General features: G+C 32.6%; 4 protein-coding genes across 6 annotated transcripts in view; 1 reads left to right on the top strand and 3 right to left on the bottom strand.

Annotated features, from left to right (window-relative positions):
* Positions 1 to 470: 470 nt before the first annotated feature.
* On the top strand, positions 471 to 2,746 carry LOC135844897 (uncharacterized). The gene is made up of 4 exons (XM_065363283.1): positions 471 to 796; positions 1,268 to 1,346; positions 2,222 to 2,320; positions 2,421 to 2,746. Exons 1-4 carry the CDS (start codon positions 773 to 775, stop codon positions 2,624 to 2,626), a joined length of 408 nt encoding a protein of 135 aa, XP_065219355.1. The 5' UTR covers positions 471 to 772; the 3' UTR covers positions 2,627 to 2,746.
* A 2,581-nt stretch (positions 2,747 to 5,327) lies between these two features.
* On the bottom strand, positions 5,328 to 7,475 carry LOC135845374 (uncharacterized). The gene is made up of 5 exons (XM_065363879.1): positions 6,515 to 7,475; positions 6,248 to 6,395; positions 6,040 to 6,149; positions 5,773 to 5,923; positions 5,328 to 5,647 (listed from the first exon to the last, which is right to left on the bottom strand). Exons 1-5 carry the CDS (start codon positions 6,701 to 6,703, stop codon positions 5,376 to 5,378), a joined length of 870 nt encoding a protein of 289 aa, XP_065219951.1. The 5' UTR covers positions 6,704 to 7,475; the 3' UTR covers positions 5,328 to 5,375.
* A 4,354-nt stretch (positions 7,476 to 11,829) lies between these two features.
* On the bottom strand, positions 11,830 to 14,525 carry LOC135844077 (dynein regulatory complex protein 9). The gene is made up of 6 exons (XM_065362178.1): positions 13,731 to 14,525; positions 13,507 to 13,653; positions 13,195 to 13,435; positions 12,912 to 13,118; positions 12,675 to 12,803; positions 11,830 to 12,577 (listed from the first exon to the last, which is right to left on the bottom strand). The coding sequence occupies exons 1-6, from the start codon at positions 13,745 to 13,747 to the stop codon at positions 12,356 to 12,358; spliced, it is 963 nt and encodes a 320-aa protein (XP_065218250.1). The 5' UTR covers positions 13,748 to 14,525; the 3' UTR covers positions 11,830 to 12,355.
* Positions 14,526 to 14,742: 217 nt separating this feature from the next.
* LOC135844076 (protein bric-a-brac 1-like) overlaps positions 14,743 to 25,977 on the bottom strand; it is a 282,447-nt gene continuing 271,212 nt past the window's right edge. For 2 of the 3 annotated variants that reach the window (XM_065362176.1, XM_065362175.1), the window contains exon 9: positions 14,743 to 25,931. In XM_065362176.1, coding sequence (XP_065218248.1) covers positions 25,749 to 25,931 — 183 coding nt within the window. In that variant the 3' untranslated portion in view covers positions 14,743 to 25,748. The remainder of the gene's footprint in view (positions 25,932 to 25,977) is intronic. The other variant, XR_010558441.1, reaches the window with a different exon arrangement.

The raw sequence follows: 25,977 nt of genomic DNA, 5'->3' as shown, positions 1-25,977 counted from the left end.
CTTATGATGATTTTTCGTCAATTTACTGTAATTTTCAATGATAACCTGAAGGAATAATTTTGCATGAATTGAAGATTATAATTCGCCAACACAATGAAAAAGCAACAGCTGAATAAATTTATAGAATTTATCATTCATAAAACACGTGTTAAAAATCAAAGATTTTTCGAAAATTCCGTGATTAATTCGAGAAAATGAATCGAATCACTTTTTTTTTTTGAACAGTGATTCATGATACGTGATTCGAATCATAATTACATGAAGAATATCTGATCAGTGATCAATTCGTTATTTAAAATTATGAATATCGCATTGCTCAAAGTACACGAGATTGGATAAAAAATGAAAAACTCACGTGGTGGGAGGTAGTAGCATATCGAGAGTAGGTGTATTATTTTTAAAAATAGCGTATAATCAATTTATATCGTATGAAAAAAGGAAACGAGTCCTCAATTTACCCGTGATTTTGTTCGTCATTTTACCGACTTTTTCAATTTTGTGATACCGAATGTCGTCAACGATAAGTTTTAATCAGCTATATCTGTGTATTAGTACACAGCTACACATCTGGATTAATTTACTAATTTCCGGGAACACGTAGGTGTTTTGATGAAGCACTCGCAATCTGCAAAGCGAAAATAAAACTTGGTATCAATACGTTTCATGTATTTCAACTTGATGAACTTGCAATCGAGAATATTGGTAACTAGTGAGATTTTTATTGTTCAAAGTAAAACATTGTGATAGTGGGTGTTCGGTGGAAAGTGGCATAATGATCCGCATTATTTTGCTATTGGTAAGTGTACTCAATAAGTTTCATCAATTTATAAAAAAAAACTCACCGAAAAACCCAGCTGGGTACAATATGTGATTCGGCTCTATTCTTGGATTTTGAAACTAAGCACTGGAAATTGCTCCTTGTGATGCATAAAACGATTATGATTGAATTTTTAGATCGTTACCTTACTCTTAACTCCTTCAAAAGGAGCGAAATTGTCAACTGAAATTGCAATTTAATTCCTTTTGGAGAGGTTAAATGCGTGATAGCGATCTAAAAATTTCATCACGAGGGTTTTACATCACAAGAAATCAACTTGCAATAGTTTGTTTCAAAATCCAAGGATAGGACGTATATCATATCATCTATTGTAACCAGCCATACTCCTTGAAAACATGACCAATGATTCAATTTTTTGTATGTATTTTCAACTTTGGTCATATTGGTCATTGAATGAACCTCGTGAATGAGATAAATTTTTCTGTTTAGGTATTTTGCGCGAAATTCTACGAAGTGACAATGGAGACGAAAACCAATGAAGGAGGGCTAGTTATGTTTATTAATTCAGGTATGAAAATCTAAAAGATCCTGTCCGGATGAAATGTTTTCCTTTTTTGGATGTACTATGTTCACAACATGAATATACTTAGTGTAATACGGAACACGAACGAACGAACGAATGAACGAATGATTCGAATGTTCAATTAGGGACCTTGGAAATTCGGAATTTGCCATGACCAATCTATTCTCAAAATTCGTATTTTTTTCAGAAGCTTTTGCCCTCGCTTCGCTCGCGCTAAATTTCTTATTTTATATTTCTCAAATAATTTTGTGCTTTGAAAGTATGTTTGTTTCAACTTTTAAAAATGTAATTGGCGGAACTGGCGGAAAAACGGACGTTTCACATCAAAATTACTGCTGTTTTACTTCTTGAAACTATTTGAAAAGCTTTTGCCCTCGCCTCGCTCGGGCCAATTTGATTCCTTTCTTTCCCCTTATACTTGAAATTTAGAAAGAGTTGAGATTAGGAAAACCGAACTTTTACATTTAAATTGACGTTGTTCTACTTTTCGAACTACAAATTTTCCAAAACTTTTGCACTCGCGAAAAACAGGAAAATTCCAGAAAGCACAGCATACCATATAAAAAATGCAAATTTTTCATTTTCCCTGATCAAAACTACTACATTTTTAGAATTTATTGATACCACAGTGCTCAGTACGTTAAATTTTGATTATTGCGACAAAAATTGCAATCTTAAGTCGGCAAAAGGACGATGCACTCCCTCCCAAATAGCGTGACTTGTATTTTTTTGCCCCCCCGGCCCGGATTTTCTCTGCGCGGCCCCGGGCATGAGTAATTTAAGCACATTTTATATTAAGTTTAAAAAAAAAGAACCTTGTTGCAAGAAAACTATTTGAATAATTTGAACTTTTGTGTAAGGGTTTACATGTAATGATGGCAGTTATATCCATATACGTCACTTCTGCAATGGGAAAAAAGATTGCTCACAAAATGAAGATGAAGATACAGACAGTAAAGGTAAAAACAATGATCATAATAACATTCATTAGATATGTATGAAAACAGTGAATGTGCTGAATGCAATAACAATAATGTGCTGGAAATGGATTTTTAACAGAATGTTTAGAAAGGAGATTAAAGCAAGTATTCGCAGAAGAACAAAACCTACTGAAAGTACCACTAAGTGAAATTGGAGGACCCCCAAAAGAAAACCAGAATAATATAGATGCTGAAAGAACGCGGAAAGCACGGAAAATAGCGAAACTCAAAGAAATAAATGCTATAAAAGAAGATCTACAGAAGAAAATGAACCGTCAAAGTTGAAAATTTACGTGTAGGTAGGTAATTAGGTATGTCTTATAAGAATGTTTTAAACAGAATACCATATAGAAATTTGTTTCATGTGTTTATACGTGTTCAAATATATTACATTAGTTTCATTTCCATGGATTCACTCAGTAGATGTTGCTATGTTGTTCAAGTTGAATCTACCTACTCTATTCTCGTTAGTGGTGCAAAGCATTGATTATTGATATACCTACTGCAAAGATATCGATGTAAGAAGATTTTGAGAAGTGTATCGTTGTAACATTTTGATTATCAATGTAAGTATACCTATCAAAATTGCAGAAATTCGTTGAAAATGTTGAGAATCATTTAAAAAAAAAACAAAATTACCTATAATGACTTTTTGCCCAACTTGCAAATTGAAGGGGCTACAAATGAGTTTTAATTTCAAAAAATCGCGATGAAAAAAATGAATGCGGAAATGAACGCTACACCAAAAAAATAAACAAATTTTGTCATGATCATTTTTTTTCCTTAGGGTATACTCTAAAATTTAAAAAGTTTTCGAAGCTCTTAATAACATTTTTAACAAATCAAAAACTGTTGAGCTTCAAAACATGTCGATTAAGAGCAATAGGGGAATATATTTTGCTGTTTTAAAAAAATTTGCATTTGAAAATAAGTCTCTGGGTGATTCTCAAAAAAAGGTAAAATTCGTGTACATGATATTGAGATTTTTAGACCTTCCTTTCATTGGTGTACATTCGATTTTATACCCCAAATGTTCTTCGACTTGCCTGTCGCACGCCATGTTTTTGAAAAGAAATGTTCTGGAGTGTCATGAACTTAATTTTTTTTTTGTTGGAAAAATTGACACATTCTCATCAACATAGAGCACAAAGGTAAGTATATTATTGTGCAAATTGCAATTGCAATAAGTCCATAGGAAGCTCACATTTCACATTTGAAAATTGTCCAGTTTTTGCGTCAATTTTAGAACAGTTTTTAATTATTTTTGCTAGCTTTCCAATCCAACACAAAGAGCTTTAATCCAACATTCTTTTCTGGTGAGTGGCTGCACTGGTCCACTGTTCTCATGGAAATGTTGATGAGTACACATTTATTACGTGTTAAAAATCAAATAATGTCCAGTAAGTAAGGGGTCATTCCATGTCAACTCAACCAAAAAAAGGCGATTTTGAAAGTCATGTCTTTCGATTTCGCTCAAATTTTTTTTACAATATCTACCCACCCAGTAAGTAAGAAAGCCGCAATCAGTTTGGTCCCATCCCCCTTAGGGGTGGGTGGGGGGGGGGGCTTCGATTATTTTCACATTGTCTCGAGGTACTCAACTTCAGCAGCCGATTCCTCCAAAACTATGACACTTTGATCAAAACTGATTTCACAGTTCGAAAGGGCATTGAATTTTGAACTTTTTAAGCATTTTGAAATTTTCAAAATTTGAAAGTTGAACTTTCAATTTGAAAGTTCAAATTTCAAAATGGCGCTGTAAGTGGGAGCTACCATTTAAAATTTTGAAAAAATTTCCATAGATGTGCATTTTGATACTTTTTTGAAATATTTAGGTTTCGAGATGGCACTCGTTGACGGAGGGGAGCACCCCCACCCCCAATTTTGGGTGAAACTTTCAAAAGAAAATCTGGGGCATGTGATATATCGAATTGTATGTTTTCGGCGACGCTGAACACGAATATTTGGAATTTTTCACCTCTCCACGTCTCACCTCCCAACCCTACCAAGAAAATAACTCTAGGTTCGAACTCTACGACCTCGACATATTACACGGTTATATAAGCAAAATTCGACATTTTCCCCTCCCCACGCCTCAACACTAATCCCTACCAAAAAACTAACTCCAGATTTGAACTCTACGACCTTGAAAACATATCAATCGGCATATTGCATGATATATAAGCAAAATTTGAAATTTTCCCCCTCCCCGAGCCTCACTCTCCACCTATACAAAAAAATTAATCCACATTCGAATTCTACGACCTCGAAAGCATATCAATCGATATATTACACATTGATGAGGGTCGAATCCTAATTATCACCGTTTTTGGGGGTCTATGGTCCACTGTAGGGGGATTGAATTGAGGCCAACACTAGAAAAAGGCATCTGGGGCACCTATATAAATGATTCCTACTTGAATTTTCCAAAAAAAATATTTTTGTTATTCAAAATTATTCATTTCAAAATTGACTTTTTTTTTTGAGAATTACCCCTCTACGAAGACTAAGTTATCCCTCGTCGTCCGTTTCAGACTGATTTTCGAGTATTCGACTAATTCAGCAATCAGGAGCGATAAATTTTTTTTTTTAAAGTGACATTCCCAGACGTTTTAAAAGGGCGAAATCCCAAAACCATTGCTGGTTTTCCAGAATTAAAATCCCAACTTACAAGGTCACCAATAATACGTATTGGGCATAGCTAGAGAGAATTTTATGTGGGTTGGCGACATTGATCATTGTGTTTTGATAAGTTGCAACTCTGCCAACCCGCATTTTTCAGAAAAAAAATTGGTAGCTGTGTCAGATATTATTAAAGACCCTGTAAAACATATAATGTAGATGTAGAATGAGTAAGGTTGTTGAATCGAGTGGAGATGGGGAATGAGGACTGGCGAATAAAATAGATAACCTTACACTAAATGGAAGATTGAAACAGACCAAACCAATAAAACAAAAACGCCGCATAAAAACAAAAAAATAATGATAATATTACATTCAAACAAATATCATTTTATACACACGATCAACAATCTCAAATATCTGTAATAGAAATAATATCATCTTCGTCGCTCGAATGATCCGAGGATGCTATCTCTTGCGACGATACCACCAAAGGAGCCTCGGTAGTCGTCGTCGTCGTCGTCACCGGCATCGCCATCTTCGTACCCATCTCGACGGTTTTATGAGGATAATGGGGCGACTGAGTCGTCAAATACTTGGGCGTTCGAAGTTTAGGAGCAAAGTAATGCTTTCCAATCATATGGAAGTACGAATACAGCACCGTGAATCTGTACAAATCTTTGACTGCAAAATAAAATTTAAAAAAATTAGCCCACAATAAGGTACCTAGATACTCAAATCGATCTTCAAAACCTGCAGCAAATTCGGTAAAAAGATATTTAAAAAAAAAAAAAAAATCACTCACGTACCTAACAATAACAATACGGCAATGAGCACCAACCAACTGCCACTCATTTGTTGTGTCACGATGAAAAATATTTCGGCGATTATCAGGATGAACCACAAAAGGATATTCGTAAATATTGGCACTATGTAAGGTACTATTAATACTATTTTATCCTGAAACATGTACATACAATAGCTTTGGTATGAATATTATGGACCAGGACCTTTATGATAGGTAGTAGAAGTCATCTCTTCGGACGATCACGATCGTGATTATTATCATTACCTACCAAGTAAACACCGCATAAAGTCATGGCTACGATGAACGCATCCAATATGAAAAAACTGAAAATCATCTCGATCAGTTTTCTCGCCATAAATATCAAATTTGTGCCCGTACCTGAACGTAAAAAAAAAAAACAAAAATTAAAAACAATTCTATTCATTTGAAAATAATATGTACTCAATCGGTTGCGTTTGAAAATACCTCATACAAACCTTTGGAATACATATCGATATCGAATAATTTATTTTTATTCGCTGTCATAGTATACAAAGTGGCATTTGACTCTTGGGTCTCGTAAAAATCAAAAGAAATAATAGTCGCTGCTATCATCGATATTCCCAATACAAACATATCGAATACCTGCGAACAAGTTATCAATTAAAAATCGTTCAGAGTTTTAGAAAATGTTACCATGCTGTCATTTTTACAGGAGTGAGGAGACAGAAACTCCACGAAGGTGTACTCGTATTTGTACTTACCAAATGGATCCATAGCAAATAAAGAGTGCAAACACGTAAACTATATCCGCATAAATAACTAGTCACCGTTTCAGGATCGGTGATTCGATCAATAGTACTGCTTCCTCTTCTGCCGGCGGAAGTTTGTTGAAACATATTGTTGTAGTAACCTTCCATATTTATAGTCAAGTAGGTATTCGCGATTACCATACAATATTATCGAAAAAATATATCAAGCAGTTACAAATTCGAACTATCACATCATTTTTAAAAAATAAATAATTCATGTGATCGACAAAAATTCACATTTGAAATTTTAAAAAAGTGAAATGTTATCAATATCACAACCACGAAAATAAAGATAGAAAAAAGGAATATTTTTAGTCGAGTCGAGTAACCGTGTATTTGTCAATAAATTGCATATTAAAAATTTGGGCGAGGAGAGAGAGGGCTTTGATATGGCCTCAATATATTTCTCATTCAAAAAAAAAAGAAGGTACGTTAAGCTATTTCGTAAAACGACTTCACTCATAAAACGATAATTATAATTCCTATCTCAAACCACATTCTAACAACTAATTTTCTCATCAAATGTTATATATCTGAGTGACAAATCCCCAGATTTGTCAAATATATTAGAATATTGGACCGTGTGGACCCAGCTTTTGACCATTCACTTTTCAAATAAATGGTCCAAGGAGAGGGGAGAAGAGAGATTCAAATACCCAATTTTTAGTGGAATCAGAGGAAATAATTAAGGGAAACTATACCTACATTGGAGTAACTCTAGAATCATTATACGGCCAACTTATGATTTATTTCTTTGTAATTGCTGACCACTTTATGACTCGTTTCAAGTCCCATTGATGAACATTTTTTCACCGAATGATATTTTATAAATAAAATAAATCTATCTCCATTTTCCAATGCTGAAAAATCTCTAAAAATTTTATATTTTCAAAAAATAAAATTTCAAAAGTAACTAAAGCCTGGTATAGACGATCCAATATATTTGACAAACCAGGTTTGTCAAATTGACATCGTTGATAAAATTTATCAACATATATTTGGTTGCATGGAAAGTCAAATATATTAGATCATGTAAACGCTCTGATAATCTTAGTTTTTTTTCCAAATTTTCAACGTTTTGTTGATCGATGACACCAATTCTGAAAATAGAAATTATTTATATTTTCAGAATTATTTTCAGAGTTGTGTCTATGGTGTCTCCGATCAACAAAACGTTAAAAATTTGAGAAAGACATCATCAGAGCGTCCACACAACCGAATATGTTTGATTAAATTCAATTTGATTTGACAAATCGAGTTTGTCAAATATATTGGATCGTCTATACCAGGCTTAAAGTAAGTATAGGAGTGCCCTGGTGGGGGGGGGGTAAATTTGACCAATGAATTACTTCTCGTCATTTCACAAGATAATGCGCTCATAATTCGTTTCTTTTTTGGAGTATTTTTGAAAATTGATTATCTAAGTATTAAAAAAGTTATAAGGTGGGGGGGGGGGGATGAAAACGTTAAAGGTTCTCTGAGGCGAATGATTCTGGTTTCGAAAACTTCTTCCTCTTCAAGAAAGAGGCGATGGGACCCCAAAATTCAAAAAAAAAACCAATACGAGTATCAGGCGCGGATTGGGTCGGTTGGGGGCCCCTGACGAATGCACCAAACGAAGCCCTAGAAATTTATCCCTCCCCTCTTAAGAATCTTACTCGTTCCGTTTCTTTTTTCAGGTTTGGATACTTGAATTCGAGTTGTGCAATTGGGTTTTGTTTTTGTTTTTTTTTAAATTTAATTTCGCAAAAATTAGTCAACTTGACAATGAACAAAATTATTTTTTGGAGGGGGGGATTAAAATTTGCCGCGAGAAAAAAATACCAATTTGGTCGAGTAAAATGACGAGTTCTTAAAGTAAAATAAAAGATAAAATGACAATTTTTCCAATTGAGATAATTCGCATTAGGGCTTGCAAAAAATTGTTATTTTCCCTTCTAAATTTACTTACCTATGGAAGTTTTAAAAATGGATTCTTTTTTTTTAGTTTAGAAAAGAGATAAAAATTGACCCGAACCAAACGAGGGCAAAAGTTTTTGAAAATTTGTATTTCGAGAGGTGAAAAAACAATGTTTTTTGAAAATTTCATCACATAGCTCAAATTTTAGAATTTGAACAATGGGTTTTTAAAAATTTCAATTCTGAAAATGAAAATAAAACAAGCCCGAGCAGAGTGAGAGCAGAAGTTAGTTTTGAAAAGTAGTAAAAAATTGGTTTTTTTCGGATTAGAAGTGTGTTTTTTTGGTTTAAACATTTTCTTAAAATTTGAATACTTACCTATTAGATTTTCATAAAAGTGTACGATCTTCGATCTCAATTTGGAAAAAAATCCACAGAGACCCAAGCGAAGGGAGGGCAAAAAATTTCAAAAATTCGTATTTTGAGAGGTAAGTAAAAAACAATGTAGTACTTATTTCATGATGAGTTGGTTTTTGAAGACGCTGCAGCTGACAACCATTTGATTTGAAAACAGAACCCCTTCTTTTCCCGCAGGAAAGATCAGAGTCTAAAATTTTGAGAAATGTGGTAAAATTTATGATTTCAGAGACAATTTTATTCTTCTCGTTTTAATGACTGTTCACCCAGAAAACTAGAACTGAGCTCTTGGAGAAAAGATTTGGATCCGAAGTTTTTTCGAGATTTTCAAAGTCGCTGACTTTGATTCTACGAAGAAGACCGTTTGATCCCAAAATTGAATCTGAGCATCCCAAAACAGCTAAATTTTGACACCCAAGTTGCATTTTTACCAAATCGCGACCAATAATTGGTAAAAATGCAACTTGGGTGTCAAAATTTAGCTGTTTTGGGATGCTCAGATTCAATTTTGGGATCAAACGGTCTTCTTCGTAGAATCAAAATCAGTGTCTTTGAAAATCTCGAATTTGATACCTACGTGACTTTTCTCGAAAGAATACTCAAGAAAATGCAGAATAAGATGAGCGATTCTAAAAGCGAATTCTTGCATTAAGTTGAGAGAAAATTTCAAGGTTTACTTCTTCCTACAAAAATTGGTGTTTTTTAAATGGTGCAATTTCTTCTTGAACTTTTAAATGATACAGTACACTGAACATGAAATATGTATAACCATATAAAAAAAAGTATTCTTGAAACTAAAAAATGCAAGCAAAAAACCGTTGAAATCCTTAAAGTGGCACAAAATTTAAAAACGTTTAAAATGGGGCGAAAACTCACTTTTCTGTACATCAAGAGGGGCAGGAAGGGGTTAAAAAGTTGAAAAGGGCACCTTTAGAATGTACATGTCAAATTTCAGTCTCTTATGGTCATGACATGAGGTTCAAAAGTCAAAAAAACAAAAATAATTCGATTTCACCCCCTCCAAATAGTTTTAAAATGCTAATTTTTGGATATGTTGAGGAACCTTGAATTTCCTTTTCATTAAATTATATTTCAACTTGTTTTATCATTTTCGCCCCTATATCTTAATTCTACTTCCTTTTTCAAAAATTCTGAGCAGGCTACGTGAATTTTGAGTCAAGATGACTCTCACTCGAAACCTTCAGATTCAATGCCAATAAACGAAGTCTGAATAGGTAGGTAGTAGGTACCTTCAAATTTGAAGGAGTTTAGCTAAAATGATTTTATAACTGATTATGAGATCTTCTCAAAATTCGGAACAGAATAAATTTTTCACATCAGATGATCAGACATGCCTGAAATTAATGGATATGGACTTCTCTGGGACTCTAGATTATTTCATGTAGATGTGGTCCTACAATTCGTCCTTTTTGGTGGAAGTTGGCAAAGTTGACATTTTACCAAATTCTGGATAGAAAATAAAAACGAACTAGTTATTATTAACACAATAAATCATCAAAAGTTGATGAGAATTTTAAACTGTTTAGAACAGTTTGAAAATGCCAACTGACGACCTGAGTGAAATTATTTGAAAAATTTAGAACTAAAAATTTTATAATTTTTACAACTTGATGGACATTTTTCAAAAAAATTGAAAAATTGACTAAAAAAATTAGCGAATTTGATGATTTTAAGGCGTACTTCTGCCAAATTGTTCAAAAAAAAAAATTAAAAAATTGACTACAAAAAACATCAAACTTTATATTTTCTACAACTTTGGTAAAATTTTTCAAAAAAATTGAAAAATTGACTACAAAAATTGGCGATTTTGATGATTTTAACTCGTTACTTATACGAAATTGTTCTAAAAAAAAAAAAATGGCCATTCAAATTCAAATATTCATAAAAAATATCGTTTTTTTCTTTACTTTTCGAAGTACGAATTTTTAAAAGAAGCTTTTGCCTTTGACTTGATGAGGCCAGTATGATTTTCAATTTCAGAATTAAAATTTTTCTAGATAAAAAAAAATTATCGCTCAAATTCTAAAATTTTGAAGCCAAAAATCATTAGACTATGTAAATCCTTGTAAAGAAAATACAGAAAATACTTACAGCTTTTTTACTTCTCGAAATAAGAATTTTCTAAAGCTTTTGCCTTCGCTCGGGCCTGTTTGCTTTTCTTACAATATTACAATTTGCAAAACAAAAAAAAAATTCAAAATCCAAAATTTTCAGAGTTAGAAAAATATAAGGTTAGACTAACCTCCTCACACAAGAAATATCTTTTTTTTCCACTTCTCAAAATACGAATTTTGATTATGTTTCAAAATTAAAATTTCTAGGAAAAAAAACATTGGAAATTCAATTTCTAAAATTTCGAAGCCAAAAAAATATAATGGTTTTCTCAAAACAAAATATAGTTTTTTTCACAATTTTTTGCCCTCGTTTCACTTGAGCCAATTCGTTTGTCTTTCCCAATAGTAAAAACTTAAACTGAAAAATATTAAAAATATTAAAAAAAAAAACATTAGACATGCGTGAAAATAATGAAAATAAGATTTGTTCCGAATTTAATGTATTTCTTAAAATCGAGCCCCTCCTCGTGGCCCGTTCTTTCAATTTCATTTTTCAAAAAAATAAAAAAAAAACTTTGAACGTGGGCACAAAAAATTTTAATTTAAATAAATCAACGTTCTCCAGATCACTTTACTCCAAAATTTTAGATAAAATAATCAAATAAGTTCCACCTTCCAACTATTCTGATTCTGACTTCTGAAAAAGACTCCCACACAACCCCAAAATCTTCTCAATCCAATTGGCACTAATAATTATTGATTAAATTCTAAATCCATTAAATCAAAATCAAGAATTCACTTCTCGTCAGCAGAAACAACATAAGAAAAAAATACACAGAATCGACACAAAACGATTCCAGAGTTACACGAAGTAGATACTAAAAATGTAAACAGATTTATTTATTTCTCTCGTAAATTCCAAGATGATAAAACATCTTATATAAGTACGTGCTCAGAACAATATAGTGCGATGATGCTGAACATCTTATTAATGAATGATACTCAGTATGGATAATATTACCATATAGGAATATCTTAAATTATGAACTTATAGTGCCATATTATCAGTCTTATAAAAATGGAATCGTTTCTCAAAACGACTCTTTCGTACACATTTATAGCAATATTGAAATATTCAAAATTCATAAAAGTACATATTAACTAATCAGCGTAAAAATCCATCACCATCAACACTATATAAAAAGCATATACCGTCACCAGTAATATCATATCACACATAATTCATCGTAATTTATAGATATTTTTGCACTAGTATCGTTATCGTCACGTCATTATCGTCAGCTTGGTCGATACGATCATGATCATTGTAAATTGTAATATCTCACAGATAAACATAAACACAACTTAAATAAAACCCCATAACAAAAATACTAAGTATAAATTATTTTCTAGTAACCTTTTTCAGACTCATTTTCCTCTTCTTGGCGTTCTTGATTTTTAACAGATGTTTAAATGGACCCAGACATCGACGAACCATAACTCCTCGCCACCAAGATTGTATTTTAGTTGCCATCGTGTTTAGGTATATTTCGTATTCTTTTTCTTTCCGGCGACGGTCTTTGTCATCTAAATATTCTTGGATTTCACTTTCACGAGACTTGAACTGTAGAAAACACATTACAACGAATTAAAACACCAAAAATTTATAGAAAGAAATACATAATTTCCTAATACAAATTGTAGGGAGAAATAAAATGTACCAGAGAAACGTAGAACTGTAATTCTTCGTGTTGTTCACGTTGACTATCTAGTAACGATTTCAGGAGCAGTTTTCTTTCTTCTATATCTTTATTTCGATCTTTCCAGTACGCAATGAGTTCATTAACACGCTGAAAAACATCACACATTTTATTAATATAACTTCATATTACGAAAACAGAAGCTTCAAGCTTCAAACTTCAAACACAACATAAATCAGCTACTAATCCTCTGCGTACCTTTATTTCATTATCATAGTAAAATAAAACTTCTTCGTGAACTTTCTCCTCCAGTTTAAAACCATCATCAATACGAATAATCTCCTCTTCGAGTTTTTTCTCCTCCAATACACATTTCAATTCATTTTCTTCCATCTGTACTCGAAGTAACTCCTCATTGAACTCCAACTCTTCATCATTTTGCTGCTTCAACCGTTCCAATTCGATCTATCAACAATCAACACAATACCACACATTAAAACACCTCATCTCGTAATCGAAACCCCAACTCCACTAAACTCACAGTCTGCTCCGAAATAATTCTATCTTTAAATTGAAACTCGTTCAATGATCTTTGACCGTCTTCTTTAATACATTTATTCAAATATTCGCAACGTCGTTCGCTAGTTTTTATTTGTTTTTTCATCGATCTAATCTGATCACAGTTAGAACGCTCTTTGGAGATTATTTCTTCGAGCAGGTCGAACGTACCTCGAGTTCTAATTTCTTCGGTCACGGTTAGCAGACATTTCAATGTGAAATCACTATCGATTAAAGTACCAATAGTAGGTAGAGATAATTCGGTAATTGAATCGATGAAAAGAGAAGAACTTACATCGTTCGGTATTCTTTTTCGGAGATGGTTCCGGTGACGCTGGATGAGTCATCTTTCAAGTGTTTCATTAGCTTTAGTTGGCTTGTGATGGTTTCCAGCAAATGTACGAGTTCTGTTCGTTCATTATCGTTGAAATATTCGCTAGAACTGTAATAGTACGATAAATATAACGAATTGAATTGTAAATAGAACAGAAAAGGTTCAAATAATGTTGAAATACTCACTGCCAATTTGAGTCCATTGAGACTCGACGAAGAAGCTCGATCCAAGCTTTCGAACGACTCTTTTCATAGATTCAATGCCTTCCTCGTGTTCTACCGACTAAAGAGAATCCATTTAATACAATTTTAAGCAATAAAAATTCGTAAAATTAATTAAAAAGTTAATTAAACGGGCACAAAACGAAGAAATTCGCGAAAACCGAACTTGAATCAACATAGCAACGAATGAGTCACATGTGTTTTGGTTCGCAGTGTTACCAACGTACACAAAAATCACTGATTCGTTCTGGAAAATTACACATCTCGGTATAATAATTATTTTAAATCCGTAATTAATTAATTTAATCGATTAATTACTCGAATTAAATCATTTATTTGGAACGTGATTGGTAAAATTTCAATTTAAAAATTAAAATTAAAAAAACTCGCTTCCTAGAATACATTTTACTCCCGATGATTTCCTAAACTGATATCTTGTTTTCTTTCTTCCATACCGATGACGTCACGTAGACTAATGAATTTTTTTCCATTTTAATTAAACTCTCGAGATTTTCGACTCAAATATTGATTTAAATCGTCGAATATTGCAAATAAAATTGAAAATTTAATATACTTTAGGGTTTTAATGGCTCTAAATGATTTATGATTTAATCCCCGACTTGTAATAAAGTAACAAACAAACAAATCTCAAGGTTATACGTCTTCTAATGGCTCAACGAGTCGAAAAGAGTAGATTTTTATCGAAGATAGCGATAAAACAGAAACACAGTCATTATTTGAATAATCTCGAGCTCGATATTATGAAATAAATCGTCCAAAAAGAAAAAAATATTCCACCTTCGTACGCAAATAATTGATTAACGAAGCTATACTTATTCTGACTAATGCACACCTCAACTCTCTATAAATTTTCTAGAAATATTCCACGAACAATACCTCACGCAAATTAGGTCGTCATTGTTCGTATATTTGTGAGAAAAAATCCAATATTTTGCACACAACAAATAAGTAAACATTAGAAAAAAAAAAGATATTTTAATTGATAATCAAAATACAAAGTAAATATAAATAATTCTTATAATAGTATTAAAAACGCTTATTATACCATTCCGTCTAATTATTTCAACCTAACGTCACAAATAATTAGGACCATCGACCATCGTTTATCTGTTTAAAATCGTCATCGATTCGTAGAATAGTTTATAAATAAAAATTACACAAATAGAGAATGACTAATTACAAAATAAAAAGAGAATTTGGCGCAACAAGAGAAAAAAAAATAAAACAGGAAAGGAAACAAAAAAACGAAAATGGAATATTACACGAATTTTTTAGTTACATTTATTTATATAAATTATAACAATAAGTACGAGAATTTTTTTTCATCTCGTAAAAAAAAATGGCACTTGATGTTCTTCGAATCAAAATTACACGTAAATAGAAGGGCGATAAAAACAGAGTAGTGTATGACAATGCTCGCGAATTTAAAAAACCACAAACGACAGTCTTTTTTTATAGCATAATCACAAGGGGAAAAAAATCAATTGAAAAGGTGGCTGTTTGTATGTGTGTACGTGAGAGCTGATCTGGCAGATGCGAAATTAATAGCGATATAATTTGTCTCGCTATGGTAATAATAATAACGAAGAAGAATTTTGTTATTTTCATTGATATGTATTCATAATGTACACGTACAAAACACAGCAGCAGTTGAGTCGTGCTCGACGATTGTTTTTTTACACACACGTATAGTAGTATTTGGTTGGTCAGCACCAGCATCAGCATCGCACATACTACACGATCGTAAATCAGACAATAATCATTTCTTAATTAAAAACGAATAATAAAACTCGGTACTAATAAGCATCTTTTGTGTTTAAAAAAAACGAAGAAAAATAAGAGAGAAAAAAACCAATAAAATGAAACCAGTAAATTATATAATAAACGAGAATACATTAGCTCGAGAATAAATACAATAGAAAAATCATTTCGATGATGAAATACACTATACAGACAATGAATGGAATCCGGTTTTCAACAACGGAAACTGTGTGCGTTAATGAATTCTACGCGATAAAACTGGTTTCTCTGTGTGTCGAGCTTTTATAGCCGAAGTAAATTAAAATAACGCAATTACATTGATTATTATTTATGAAACACGACAATATGACCATTAAATAAAAAATACCAAATAAAGACATACACAGTAGTACAATATCAGCATAGGACACAATCGAAAATATCATCACTATGAATGATGCATCACACAAAAGTACTCGTGTGGATTAATCAGTGCAAAAAATTATTACAGCAAAAATAGGTATGTAATCTATGTGTAAGTAATACAGCGGATTGAAATCATCTTTGGAAATAGTTCTCAGAAGTATAGTAATGAAAAGTCATATTTATCGAACTATCAGAGCTACTCAATCAGAGAGGAATGTATTTTTATTATTATTGAATGAGTGATTCGACCATATAATCGCACCTTCGTTCGCCAAAATCTACCTCTTCAGTTCACTTCTCGCTCTCAATTCCTCTATTTTCAGCAATGAACGAATAAAAAAAATTAACACGTCATCATTTCGACACTTGATTGATATTCTGGTATCAACTTCAAGACCAAATACATTAAATATTATATTTGTATGTCGGAAGTTTTTTTTCTTTAAAAAAAAAAATGAAAAAATATTACTACCTAGGTAAGATTTTCTATTAGCCGGATATCATGTTCGATTAAAAATACCACATCGATAACTCTATGTTTGATTTGAACATTATTAGAAAAAAAATCTATATTTATAATCTGATTAATAATTTAGAAACATTGGTAATGGCGAATTAAACGTCTCAGGCGAATAAAAATAAAACTCTTGACTGTGATAAATCGAATCCCAGATAAAGCTATCGAATCGAGGCACCCAGCGATAGGCACGAAATTAACGATTGAAATGCAACATAGATTTGGACTGGTGGTCACGTAATTCAATATAAATAGATAATTTAAAATATTTACGTTCGAGAAAATGATTTTCCAATGATGTCTAATCTCTGTTGAGGAATTTTGTTCATGAGGATGACGACAGGACTATATCCTTGTCCCTATTAAAACGTGTTCTGTTTTTCCTAATTTTGTACTGCTTTTGTCCAAATTTTTTGCTGAAACTGCCAAGAAAGTTCAACTATTTTGCTGAAACGTTCCAAAAATCATATTTTTTACTTTAGCAATGACAAAAAAAGTTCAAATTTTCGTCTTAGTACCCTAAAAAAGTAATAATTTTTTCTCTCATGGCCAAAAAAATCATTCTTTGAATTTTCAAAAATTTTCAAAATTCCAAAAAATAAGTCTTGTTTTTGTTAAAATTGTTTAAGAAGTCGTGTGTTTTGCCATAGTGATTTAGAAGTTCTACTTTTTCACCAGAATTGCCAAAAAGGCAACTTCTCCGCTTAAAACTGGCAAGACGAGCTATGTTTTTTTTTTTAAACCATTCAGGAAATCTGAAGTTTTGTCTTAAATGCCAAAAAAGTCCTGATTTTTGTCTCAATTTGTAAAAAAAAATCCTGATTTTTGCCTCAATTGTCAAAAAAGTCCTGATTTTTGCCTCAATTGTCAAAAAAGTCCTGATTTTTGTATTAATTGTCAAAAAAATTCCTGATTTTTGTCTCAATTGTCAAAAAAATTCCTGATTTTTGTCTCAATTGTCAAAAAAGTCCTGAGTTTTGTCTTAATTGTCAAAAAAATTCCTGATTTTTGTCTCAATTGTCAAAAAAGTCCTGAGTTTTGTCTTAATTGTCAAAAAAATTCCTGATTTTTGTCTAATTGTCACAAAAAAGGTCCTGATTTTTGTCTCAATCGTCAAAAAAAAGTCCTGATTTTTGTCTCAATTGTCAAAAAAGTCCTGATTTTTGTCTCAATTGTCAAAAAAGTCCTAATTTTTGTAATAATTGCCAGAAAAAGTCACGCTTTTTTGAAATTAACATGATCTAGAAATTCTGCTTTTTTTAAAATCAAAATTGCCCTAATAAAGTACTGTTCACGGCCAAGCAAAAATCACCCCCCCCCCTCCACCAGAAAAATCCAACTTTCCATCCAAATATCTATAAATCCTGTTGTTTTGTCAAAATTGAAAAAAAGTAGAATTATTTTTTGGGAAAACATGAAAAAATTACATTTTTTGTCAATTTCAAGAAAGTCGGGTTTTTTGAAAAAATTTTCAGAAAAGTGGTTTTTTTGCCAAAATTATTTTTAAAAAGTCTTATTTTTGTCAAGATTGCCTTAAAACAGGTTGTTAAATAAGTCCTACTTACAAAGTCAAGATTGCCCAAAAAAGTCCCACTTTTTGCTGAAATTGTCAAGAAGCTTTAGGCACTTTCTTTTTGGAATTGCCAAGAAAGTTCTGATTACTGCCTTAATTGCCAAGAAAAGTCCAGTTTTTTGCCAAAATAATTGTCTTAATAATTTTCTGGAGTTTAAAAAAGGTCTACTTCTCTGCCCAAAATTACTTTTTTTTCAAAAAAAGTTTTGTTCTTGGCCAAAATTGCCATGAAAGTACTGTTCATTAACAGAACTATCAGAAAAGTCCTGATTTTTCATCAAAATTGCCTCAAGAGCTGTTTTATACCAAATTTATCAGAAAAAAATCCTTTTTCCTGGAAAAATTTTTAAAAAGTCCAGTTTTTATCAAGATTGTCTCAAAAGTTCTGTTTGTGCCAAAATCTTCAATCAATTCCTGTTTTTTTTTTTTTTTGACAAGAATGCCAAAAACAATCCTGATTTTTTGTTTTTTTGTTAAAATGATCGAAAATTATCATTTTTTTCCTAAAATTGCCAAGAAAGTCTTACTCCTTTTTTTTTTTTTTTTTTTTTTTTTTTGCCAAAACATTTAGGAAATTCTAATTTTTACCTTCGTTACAAGAAAAAGTCCAATTTTTGAGTAACTAAAAAAATCCAGTTTTTACAAAAAATTTTCAGAAGTCCCACTTTTTGCTGGAATTTTCCACAAGTTCTATTATTTTTCCAAAAATTATTTTTCTTCCCAAAAAAAATCAAGAAGTTCTAAAGTTGCCAAATAGTCTTGTTTTTATCCAAAATGACCATAAAAGTACAATTCATAGACAAAATTGACCAAACATCCGAAAAGTCCTAATTTTGGTATTAATTTCTGAAAAAAAGTCCTGATTTTTGGTCAAAACTGCCTCAAGAGTCCCGTTTCTTCCTAAAATTATCAGAAAACTATTTTTTTTTCTGGCAAAATTGCAAAAAAAATAAGCCACGTTTTGCCAAGATTGTCAAAAATGTCCTCTTTCTTTTCAAGGTTGTTGAAAATGTCCTGTTTTTGCTGAATTATCAAGAATTTTTTTTTTTTTTTGACAAAACACTTAGAAAATTATAATTTTTTACCTTCATTGCCAAAAAAAGTCCAATTTTTAAAAAATCAAAAAAAATCCAGTTTTTTACCAAAATTTTTCAGAAGTCTCACTTTTTGCTAGAATTTTCAACAAGTTCTATTATTTTTCCAAAAATTATTTTTCTTCCAAAAAAAAATCAAGAAGTCCTAAAATTGCTCAAAAAGTCTCGTTTTATCCAAAATATCCATTAAAGTCCAATTCATGGACCAAATTGATAAAACATCCAAAAAGTCCTAATTTTGGTATTATTAATTCTTGAAAAAAGTCCTGATTTTTGGCCAAAATTGCCTCAAGAGTCCTGATTCTTTCTAAAATGATCAGAAAAGTATTTTTTTTCTGGCAAAACTTCAAAAAAAATTCTCAAGTCCAGTTTTTTCAAGACTGTCAAAAAAGTCCCCTTTTTTTCAAGGTTGTTGAAAACGTCCTGTTTTTTGCTAGAATTATCAAGAAATAATATTTTTAGCTGGAATTTCCTAGAAAGTTTTAATTTTTTCCCAAAAACATTCCAAAAATCCCTATTTGACTTCATTGCCAAAAAAGTCACGTTCTTTGCCAAAATGATGCAGAAGTGATAATTTTTTTCCAGAATTGCCAAAAAAGTTGTACTTTTTTTCCAAAGCTGAAACATCCAAAAAGTCCTCATTTTTGTTTCAATTTTTTAAAAAAAGTCATTTTTTGGTCAAAATTTCCTGAGAAACTCAGCCCTGTTTTGCAAAAATTGTAAAACAAAAATCCCCTTTTTTGACCAAATTTTTAAGAAATATTTTTTTTTTGACAAAATTTCTTCAAATCTTGTTTGTTTTTTTTTTAAATTTTTATTTTTTATCAAAATATTAAAATTGTCCAAAAAAGTACTTTATATGTACGTTTTTTTAAACAATAATCTCTTTTTTCAAAATTTTGAATTTATTTTCGTTTTTTCGACGTGTTTCTTTGAAAATAAAAAAATTGTTTTTGGATAAATTCGACTTTTTTACCTCTTCCCCTTCCACCAAATTGAAGCATTTGAATGCAGTTCTGAGTTTCCTTTCACTATGGTCATTTTTTGAAAAGACTTCCCAATTATTCGGCATCAAGCAAGTTTTGGAACCACTGGCTCACTTGATGGGATTTTTAATTATTTCAAATTCATCATACGAAGCTTAATATATTTTTTCCAAGAAACATATCATATCATTTGAGCAGGCTTAGTTCAGTAATAAAAAAATTCTAGAAAAAAATTAATTTCACAATTACAAATTTACACTGAAAAAATCACATTCTTATCTCAAAAAATACCCAAAATTCCACTCTTACTCTCATTCAACCCTTCTAGCCCTTAATCAAAACCTACTCAAGGGCCAATTTTTGACCAAAAAAATTCTCCACCTTCAAAAAATAAAACACGATCACCCTTTTACAACCAAACCCATTACCATTACTTTATTCTTTCTAGATATTTTTTTTCTCAATCCTTCGCCTATTTCGAGCTAATAAATGAATCTCCCATCAGCATACGAGACTCAACAATTATATTCCAAGCGTCGTGCAATAAAAAGAAAAAAAATAGTTCACGAATAAATTACGCCACGTAAAAATCTGCCATAAAAAAAAGATCCGCATCCTCTTCATTGTTGTCAACGTCCCTAATTCGATACAAAATTTCAGTCAGACACGTCTACACGAGGAAAAAAAAAGGAAAGAAAAGTGCACTTTTGACGACCTTTCGAGGCAAAAAAAAATAAAACCATCGTCTATGAATTTCTCACTCGTCATCACGTAATTTTATCTTTTCGCAGGGTGCAATTATCGGACGAATCACTTCCTGTGGAAAAAAAAAACCATCGGAACCTTAACAAGATGTACTCTTATGACGACGACAAAAAAAAAATATATAGGGAAAAAAATGAGATACTCGAAAAAGGAAAAAAATAAATACCTTAACGATACCATAAATATACAGTACGTATGTACAATCAATACTCTTTTTATACAAGGAGGAAAAAAAATGTCACATAGGTATACAAAAAAAAAAAAAGAAAAAAGAAAAAGAAAGAGAAAGAAAAAATAGTATAGAATAAAAATCAATTAAAAAGCGTACATAGCGAACTATTCATCCATGACCTTAAAATTGCATTAATATAAAAATCTTTATACACTATTGACACAATATTTACCGCGAATCCTTATCACTAATATATACTCGCAACTTATTATAGTACATATAAACCTAATTAATCCATTATCTCAATACAAACACACACAAGTATTAAATACGTAACTGTTTTTTTATTCGTAGTAAACGAAGGGGAAACAATAATAATTTTTAGAAAGAAAAATAACACACACCAAAATCGCAACTCTCGTCACTCGTCACTCGTCGTCGTCGTCTTTATTATTCCCTCGCAAAACTACACATAGAATTTATAGAAGCCACGCTGCAATTTTTTCACCATTTTGTTTGTTAAGTATATCACAGGCTAATGAAATAAAAAAAAAAATCAAAGCTAAACCGACCGAAAACTGAAAGTAAAAAAAAACCTTAGGCAACCGTACGTATCGTATCGTTATGCAAGTTTTTTTAATATTCCAAATATGGCGAGCTTTTAAGACTCGGCAAACATAAAATTTTTAACGATGTTTATCAACATTTATTCGGCGCAATTTTCGTTAATTTTTAATAATTCGACGATATTCGAACACGCGCCGCGCCGCCGCGCCATCGTACCTACTTCGTACACGACTAAGTTTTTTTTCACTCTATTTCTCTTTGTCTTCTCTCTCGTTGTGTGCGATGCTTTACTTTGTAGTTGTGTTGGTGTTGGTTTAACGATGCTATGGCATAATTTTAACAAGTGCCATAGACACACTGTTGCCAAGTGTAAAACATCGCATCGGCATCGCGTCGATACCTTTACGAAAATTAATTAATTTTTCGCCTCCAAGAACAATCGAAAAGTTTGACGATATTCAGTTTACTATAATTCGATACCAGGAGGTGCGAATACCTACTTAGCCCTGTGCGAAAGCCGAAATGTAAATTCCACCTTGAAAACGGCAATTTTATCGCAAGTTAGACGAGGATTCGGTGCGAAAATTTAGTTTAAATCGATACCCGACTCGACTCCGATTTCAATGCGGTTTTAATGAGCTGCCTAGTGAAGGGTCGAGGAGAGATGGGGATTAGTCGAAATGCAAATTTCATCGATAGGTTGGAAATCGGAGCGAAAAATTATAACAAATCGATACCAAATATGACTTCATAGGGTATTTTTGAAAACGTCTGCTGGGTTGGGGCCAAAAAGTCGAAAAATCGGTCAAATTTATCGAAAGATTCGAATTCAGCGTGAAAAATTATATGAAATTGATACACAACTCGATCATATTTTGTGTAATACGTAGACCAAATCATTGAAGGGAGGGAGGGGGGAGGGTAAATTATTTCATTGTAAACAAATTTGCACTGAATGGATACTCGACTCGACCCACCTAGTAATGATTTAGAATTTTGGATACATACATTTCGTTTAAAAAAAAACAATCCCACGAAAAGCAAATGTGAAGGAAGCCGGAAGGAGGGGGGGGGGGGGTAAAAATGACCATTTAGGAAAATTTCGCTAATGGATTCGTATTCAGCGTGAAAAATTATTTTAAATTGATACCCAACAAGCCAAAGTTCTGTGAATTCCCAAAATTCTCCCCCTCCCCCCCGCCCTCCAAACCAAAAATTGTGATGAAATGTCTTTCAAGATGAATTTTTTCAATTTATGCATCATTTTTACTCCCCAAAGAATAATTTTCCTCAAAACATCCCTCATCACTACATCAGTAGCACGAGGGGGTTGGGGAGGGGGAGAGAAAGAAGAGAGAGGGAAGGGGGAAGGAAGGAGATGTATTCACAGTCCATGCCAAAATTCCATTAAAATTAATGTCCAAATTGATAATGTTTCATGTCTTGAAAAATCAAAGCTTTCATATCATATGGACCGAAACGATACATTGGAGAGAAAGGAAGGGAGGGGAGAGGGATAACGAAAAACAAATTCCATCAGCAAATTCGAACTCAGCGTGAAAAATCATTAGAAATTGATACCCCACAAGCCGATATTCTACGAACTTCCAAAAACCACCCCCACTACACTCCCTCAGAATGAGAGGGAGGAGAGGGGGTGGCAAAACTCAGGCATGAAATTTTGATATTTGAAAATAAAAACCCTATCCAGATAAATTCTCCAAATTTTTACGTCATTTTTGATCACTTATCGGTAAATTTTGTCAATACCTCTTCCATTAATATATTAGAATGAGGAAGAGGGGGAGGGAGGGTGCGCCACATGAACCACTAATTTTTCTAGAGAATAAAAAAACATATTTGATGCCAAAAATTTGTTTCATTTGAGACTCAATATGATCAAGTTTCAAGTAGGTACATAATGAAACAGAAGTCTGCGTGTATGTGAAGAATATGGTGTGAGAGGGAGGAGAAGAGGACCATGATGATTTAGAAAAATTTTACCACCATATTCGAACTCAGCGTGAAAAATCATTTGAAATTGATACCCAACAAGCCTACGATTGGAGAAATTTTTATAAATCATCCCCACCACATTTTTTGGGCCATTGGAGGGGAAAAAGAAGCAGAGATCATACCTACAGAAACTACTGAAAGTAAATATGGAATTTCTCCAACAATTTTTTACTTTACTTTTGCTTGAATCAATCAAAGTTTCCCCACAATCCTCCCTCATAAGAGGGATGGGGCTGTGAGGCAGAGGGGTGAGTAGGGGAAAATACTATGTAATAGAAAAGATGATGGATAATTGGAACATCAAAAGACAATCGATCATATAGATCTCATTTGGATGAAAATAATGCCAACAATATTTTGAAATTTTTGAACCACACATCTTTATCCATTAATTGGAGTGTGGGGAGGTTCTCCTCAATTAATATACAGAATGGTGGGGAGGGAAGGGGAGGTATGGATGAAGATACATCATGCACGTGAATTTCCAGACTTTTGAAGCCGTACAATCATATTTTCCCATCATTTTCCCCATCTATTCTACCCCAAAAATATACTTAGAAAATTACCCTCGAAATTTAAGTGGAGGGGGGGGGGAGGGGTGGAATGACAAAAATGATTGAAATGCAGGTCGCATGTGGATTTACAAGTTTCTGAGATCGTTGAATCAAATTTTCACACCAATTTTAGGGTGTAACTCACCGCAGAAGATATTTTGGTAGAAGTGATAACAAAAAAGGAAGGAAGGGGAGGGGGTATTGACAAAAAAATGATAAAAATGCATGTTGCATATGGATTTCTACGTTTTCGAGGTCGTAGAATCGGATTTTCACATCAGTTCTTCGGTATACCGCACACCAGACGACAATTTCCAAAATATACCCACATAAAGGGGGTAGGGGTGAGGGGGTATTGACAAAAAAATGATAAAAATGCATGTTGCATATGGATTTCTACATTTTCGAGGTCGTAGAATCGGATTTTTGCATCAGTTCTGTGGTATACCGCACACCAGATGAAATTTTCCAAAATGTACACACAAAAAGGGGAGCAAGGGGAGGGGATATCGACAAAAAATGATAAAAATGCATGTTGCATATGGATTTCTACATTTTCGAGGTCGTAGAATCAGATTTTCACATACTTTTTCACGCCTATCGCACCCTAGAAGACATTTTCAAAAACTGATTCGCAAAATTGATGCGCAAGGGGAGAAACTCCGATTAAAATATTACGAAAATCCACGCGATATACGAATCGAAATATTCTCGAGGTCGTGGAATCCAAATCTAGCGGTTAATTTTCACGTACCTACATCGAACCATAACCGACGAGCCATACGAGCTAATTCGCCAGGGAAATTCCGACTCGACAATACACGTTCAAGCACCTATTATTACTCGGCAAAAAATTAACCTCTGTATTCGCACCGCACACTCATAGTCAGCTCACGAAAAAAAAATTCAAGTTCGAAGGCGCGGCAACAATGATGAATACAGTCGTAAAGAGTTTTACGACTCGGTAAATGGGAAAAATTACTCATTACACGAGGTATCGTGCAATGAAACGCGTACGACTTTGCACTCGGTCGGAAGATCGATTACTTATTTAAATAGAAAAATAAGAGGGAAAAATTCTAAATTAAACGTCGACTCGACTCGGTGTACTTCTGTACTCATAGCTTCAAAGTAGCATATAACCTCACATGATGATGATGAGAAGAAACAGAATCAACTTAGAAAACTAATTAAACAATTCAAAACATGACTCGTATTCGTTTCCGAGGGAATAAAAATAGTGATGCGGGATACACCGTAGTATATAGGTACATACATACGAGTATCACGATAAAAATTAATTTTTAAAAAAATTAATAATATAGCTCCGGTGAAAACATTAAGCACAAAAGATGGTAACACTGATTAAAAAATTTATCTTACATTTACGTATAAGAAAAAAAAATAAAGGAAAAGATTCAAAAAAAAAAATATCTATAACACTGATGTTTTCACCAAACAACAAAATATTTATACCTGAAGAGAATAAGATGTGCAAGTTTATCGTATTCGTTTTTGTTTTCAACTGAACGACGAAAAATACGAGTAAATTCAATCGCTTCGTTGTTCTAAGACTAATGGTAGAGGTTTAGGTTGATCGGCTGAGGATGTAGGAGTTCGCGAATGAGGTGATTTCATAACTAAGTCTTCAATCTCGTCGTTAAACAGTATCTCAGATTTGACTGGAAAGTTATCGGTTGATTTGAAAGGAACGCCTGTTACACCGATGCCAACCTATACGTACAAATAAAATACATACGAACTCGAATTAGGACAATTT

Source organism: Planococcus citri, chromosome 4 (genome assembly GCF_950023065.1).
Source record: "Planococcus citri chromosome 4, ihPlaCitr1.1, whole genome shotgun sequence".
NCBI lineage: Eukaryota > Metazoa > Arthropoda > Insecta > Hemiptera > Pseudococcidae > Planococcus > Planococcus citri.
This window is presented reverse-complemented; position numbering and strand designations above follow the sequence as displayed.

Excerpts from the sequence above, each read along its gene's own strand:
- LOC135844077 (XM_065362178.1), bottom strand. Across the intron at positions 13,119-13,194 it reads GAATTATTTCGGAGCAGACT|ATCGAATTGGAACGGTTGAA; the intron begins GTGAGTTTAGTG and ends GATTGTTGATAG. Across the intron at positions 12,578-12,674 it reads TACAGTTCTACGTTTCTCTG|TTCAAGTCTCGTGAAAGTGA; the intron begins GTACATTTTATT and ends TGTTTTCTACAG.
- LOC135844897 (XM_065363283.1), top strand. The coding sequence starts at position 773 with ATGATCCGCATTATTTTGCTATTG. Across the intron at positions 797-1,267 it reads TCCGCATTATTTTGCTATTG|GTATTTTGCGCGAAATTCTA; the intron begins GTAAGTGTACTC and ends TTTTCTGTTTAG. Across the intron at positions 1,347-2,221 it reads AGTTATGTTTATTAATTCAG|GGTTTACATGTAATGATGGC; the intron begins GTATGAAAATCT and ends CTTTTGTGTAAG.
- LOC135845374 (XM_065363879.1), bottom strand. The coding sequence starts at position 6,703 with ATGGTAATCGCGAATACCTACTTGACTATAAATATGGAAGGTTACTAC. Across the intron at positions 5,924-6,039 it reads CTTTATGCGGTGTTTACTTG|GATAAAATAGTATTAATAGT; the intron begins GTAGGTAATGAT and ends TACATGTTTCAG. Across the intron at positions 5,648-5,772 it reads TGCCGTATTGTTATTGTTAG|TCAAAGATTTGTACAGATTC; the intron begins GTACGTGAGTGA and ends TTTATTTTGCAG.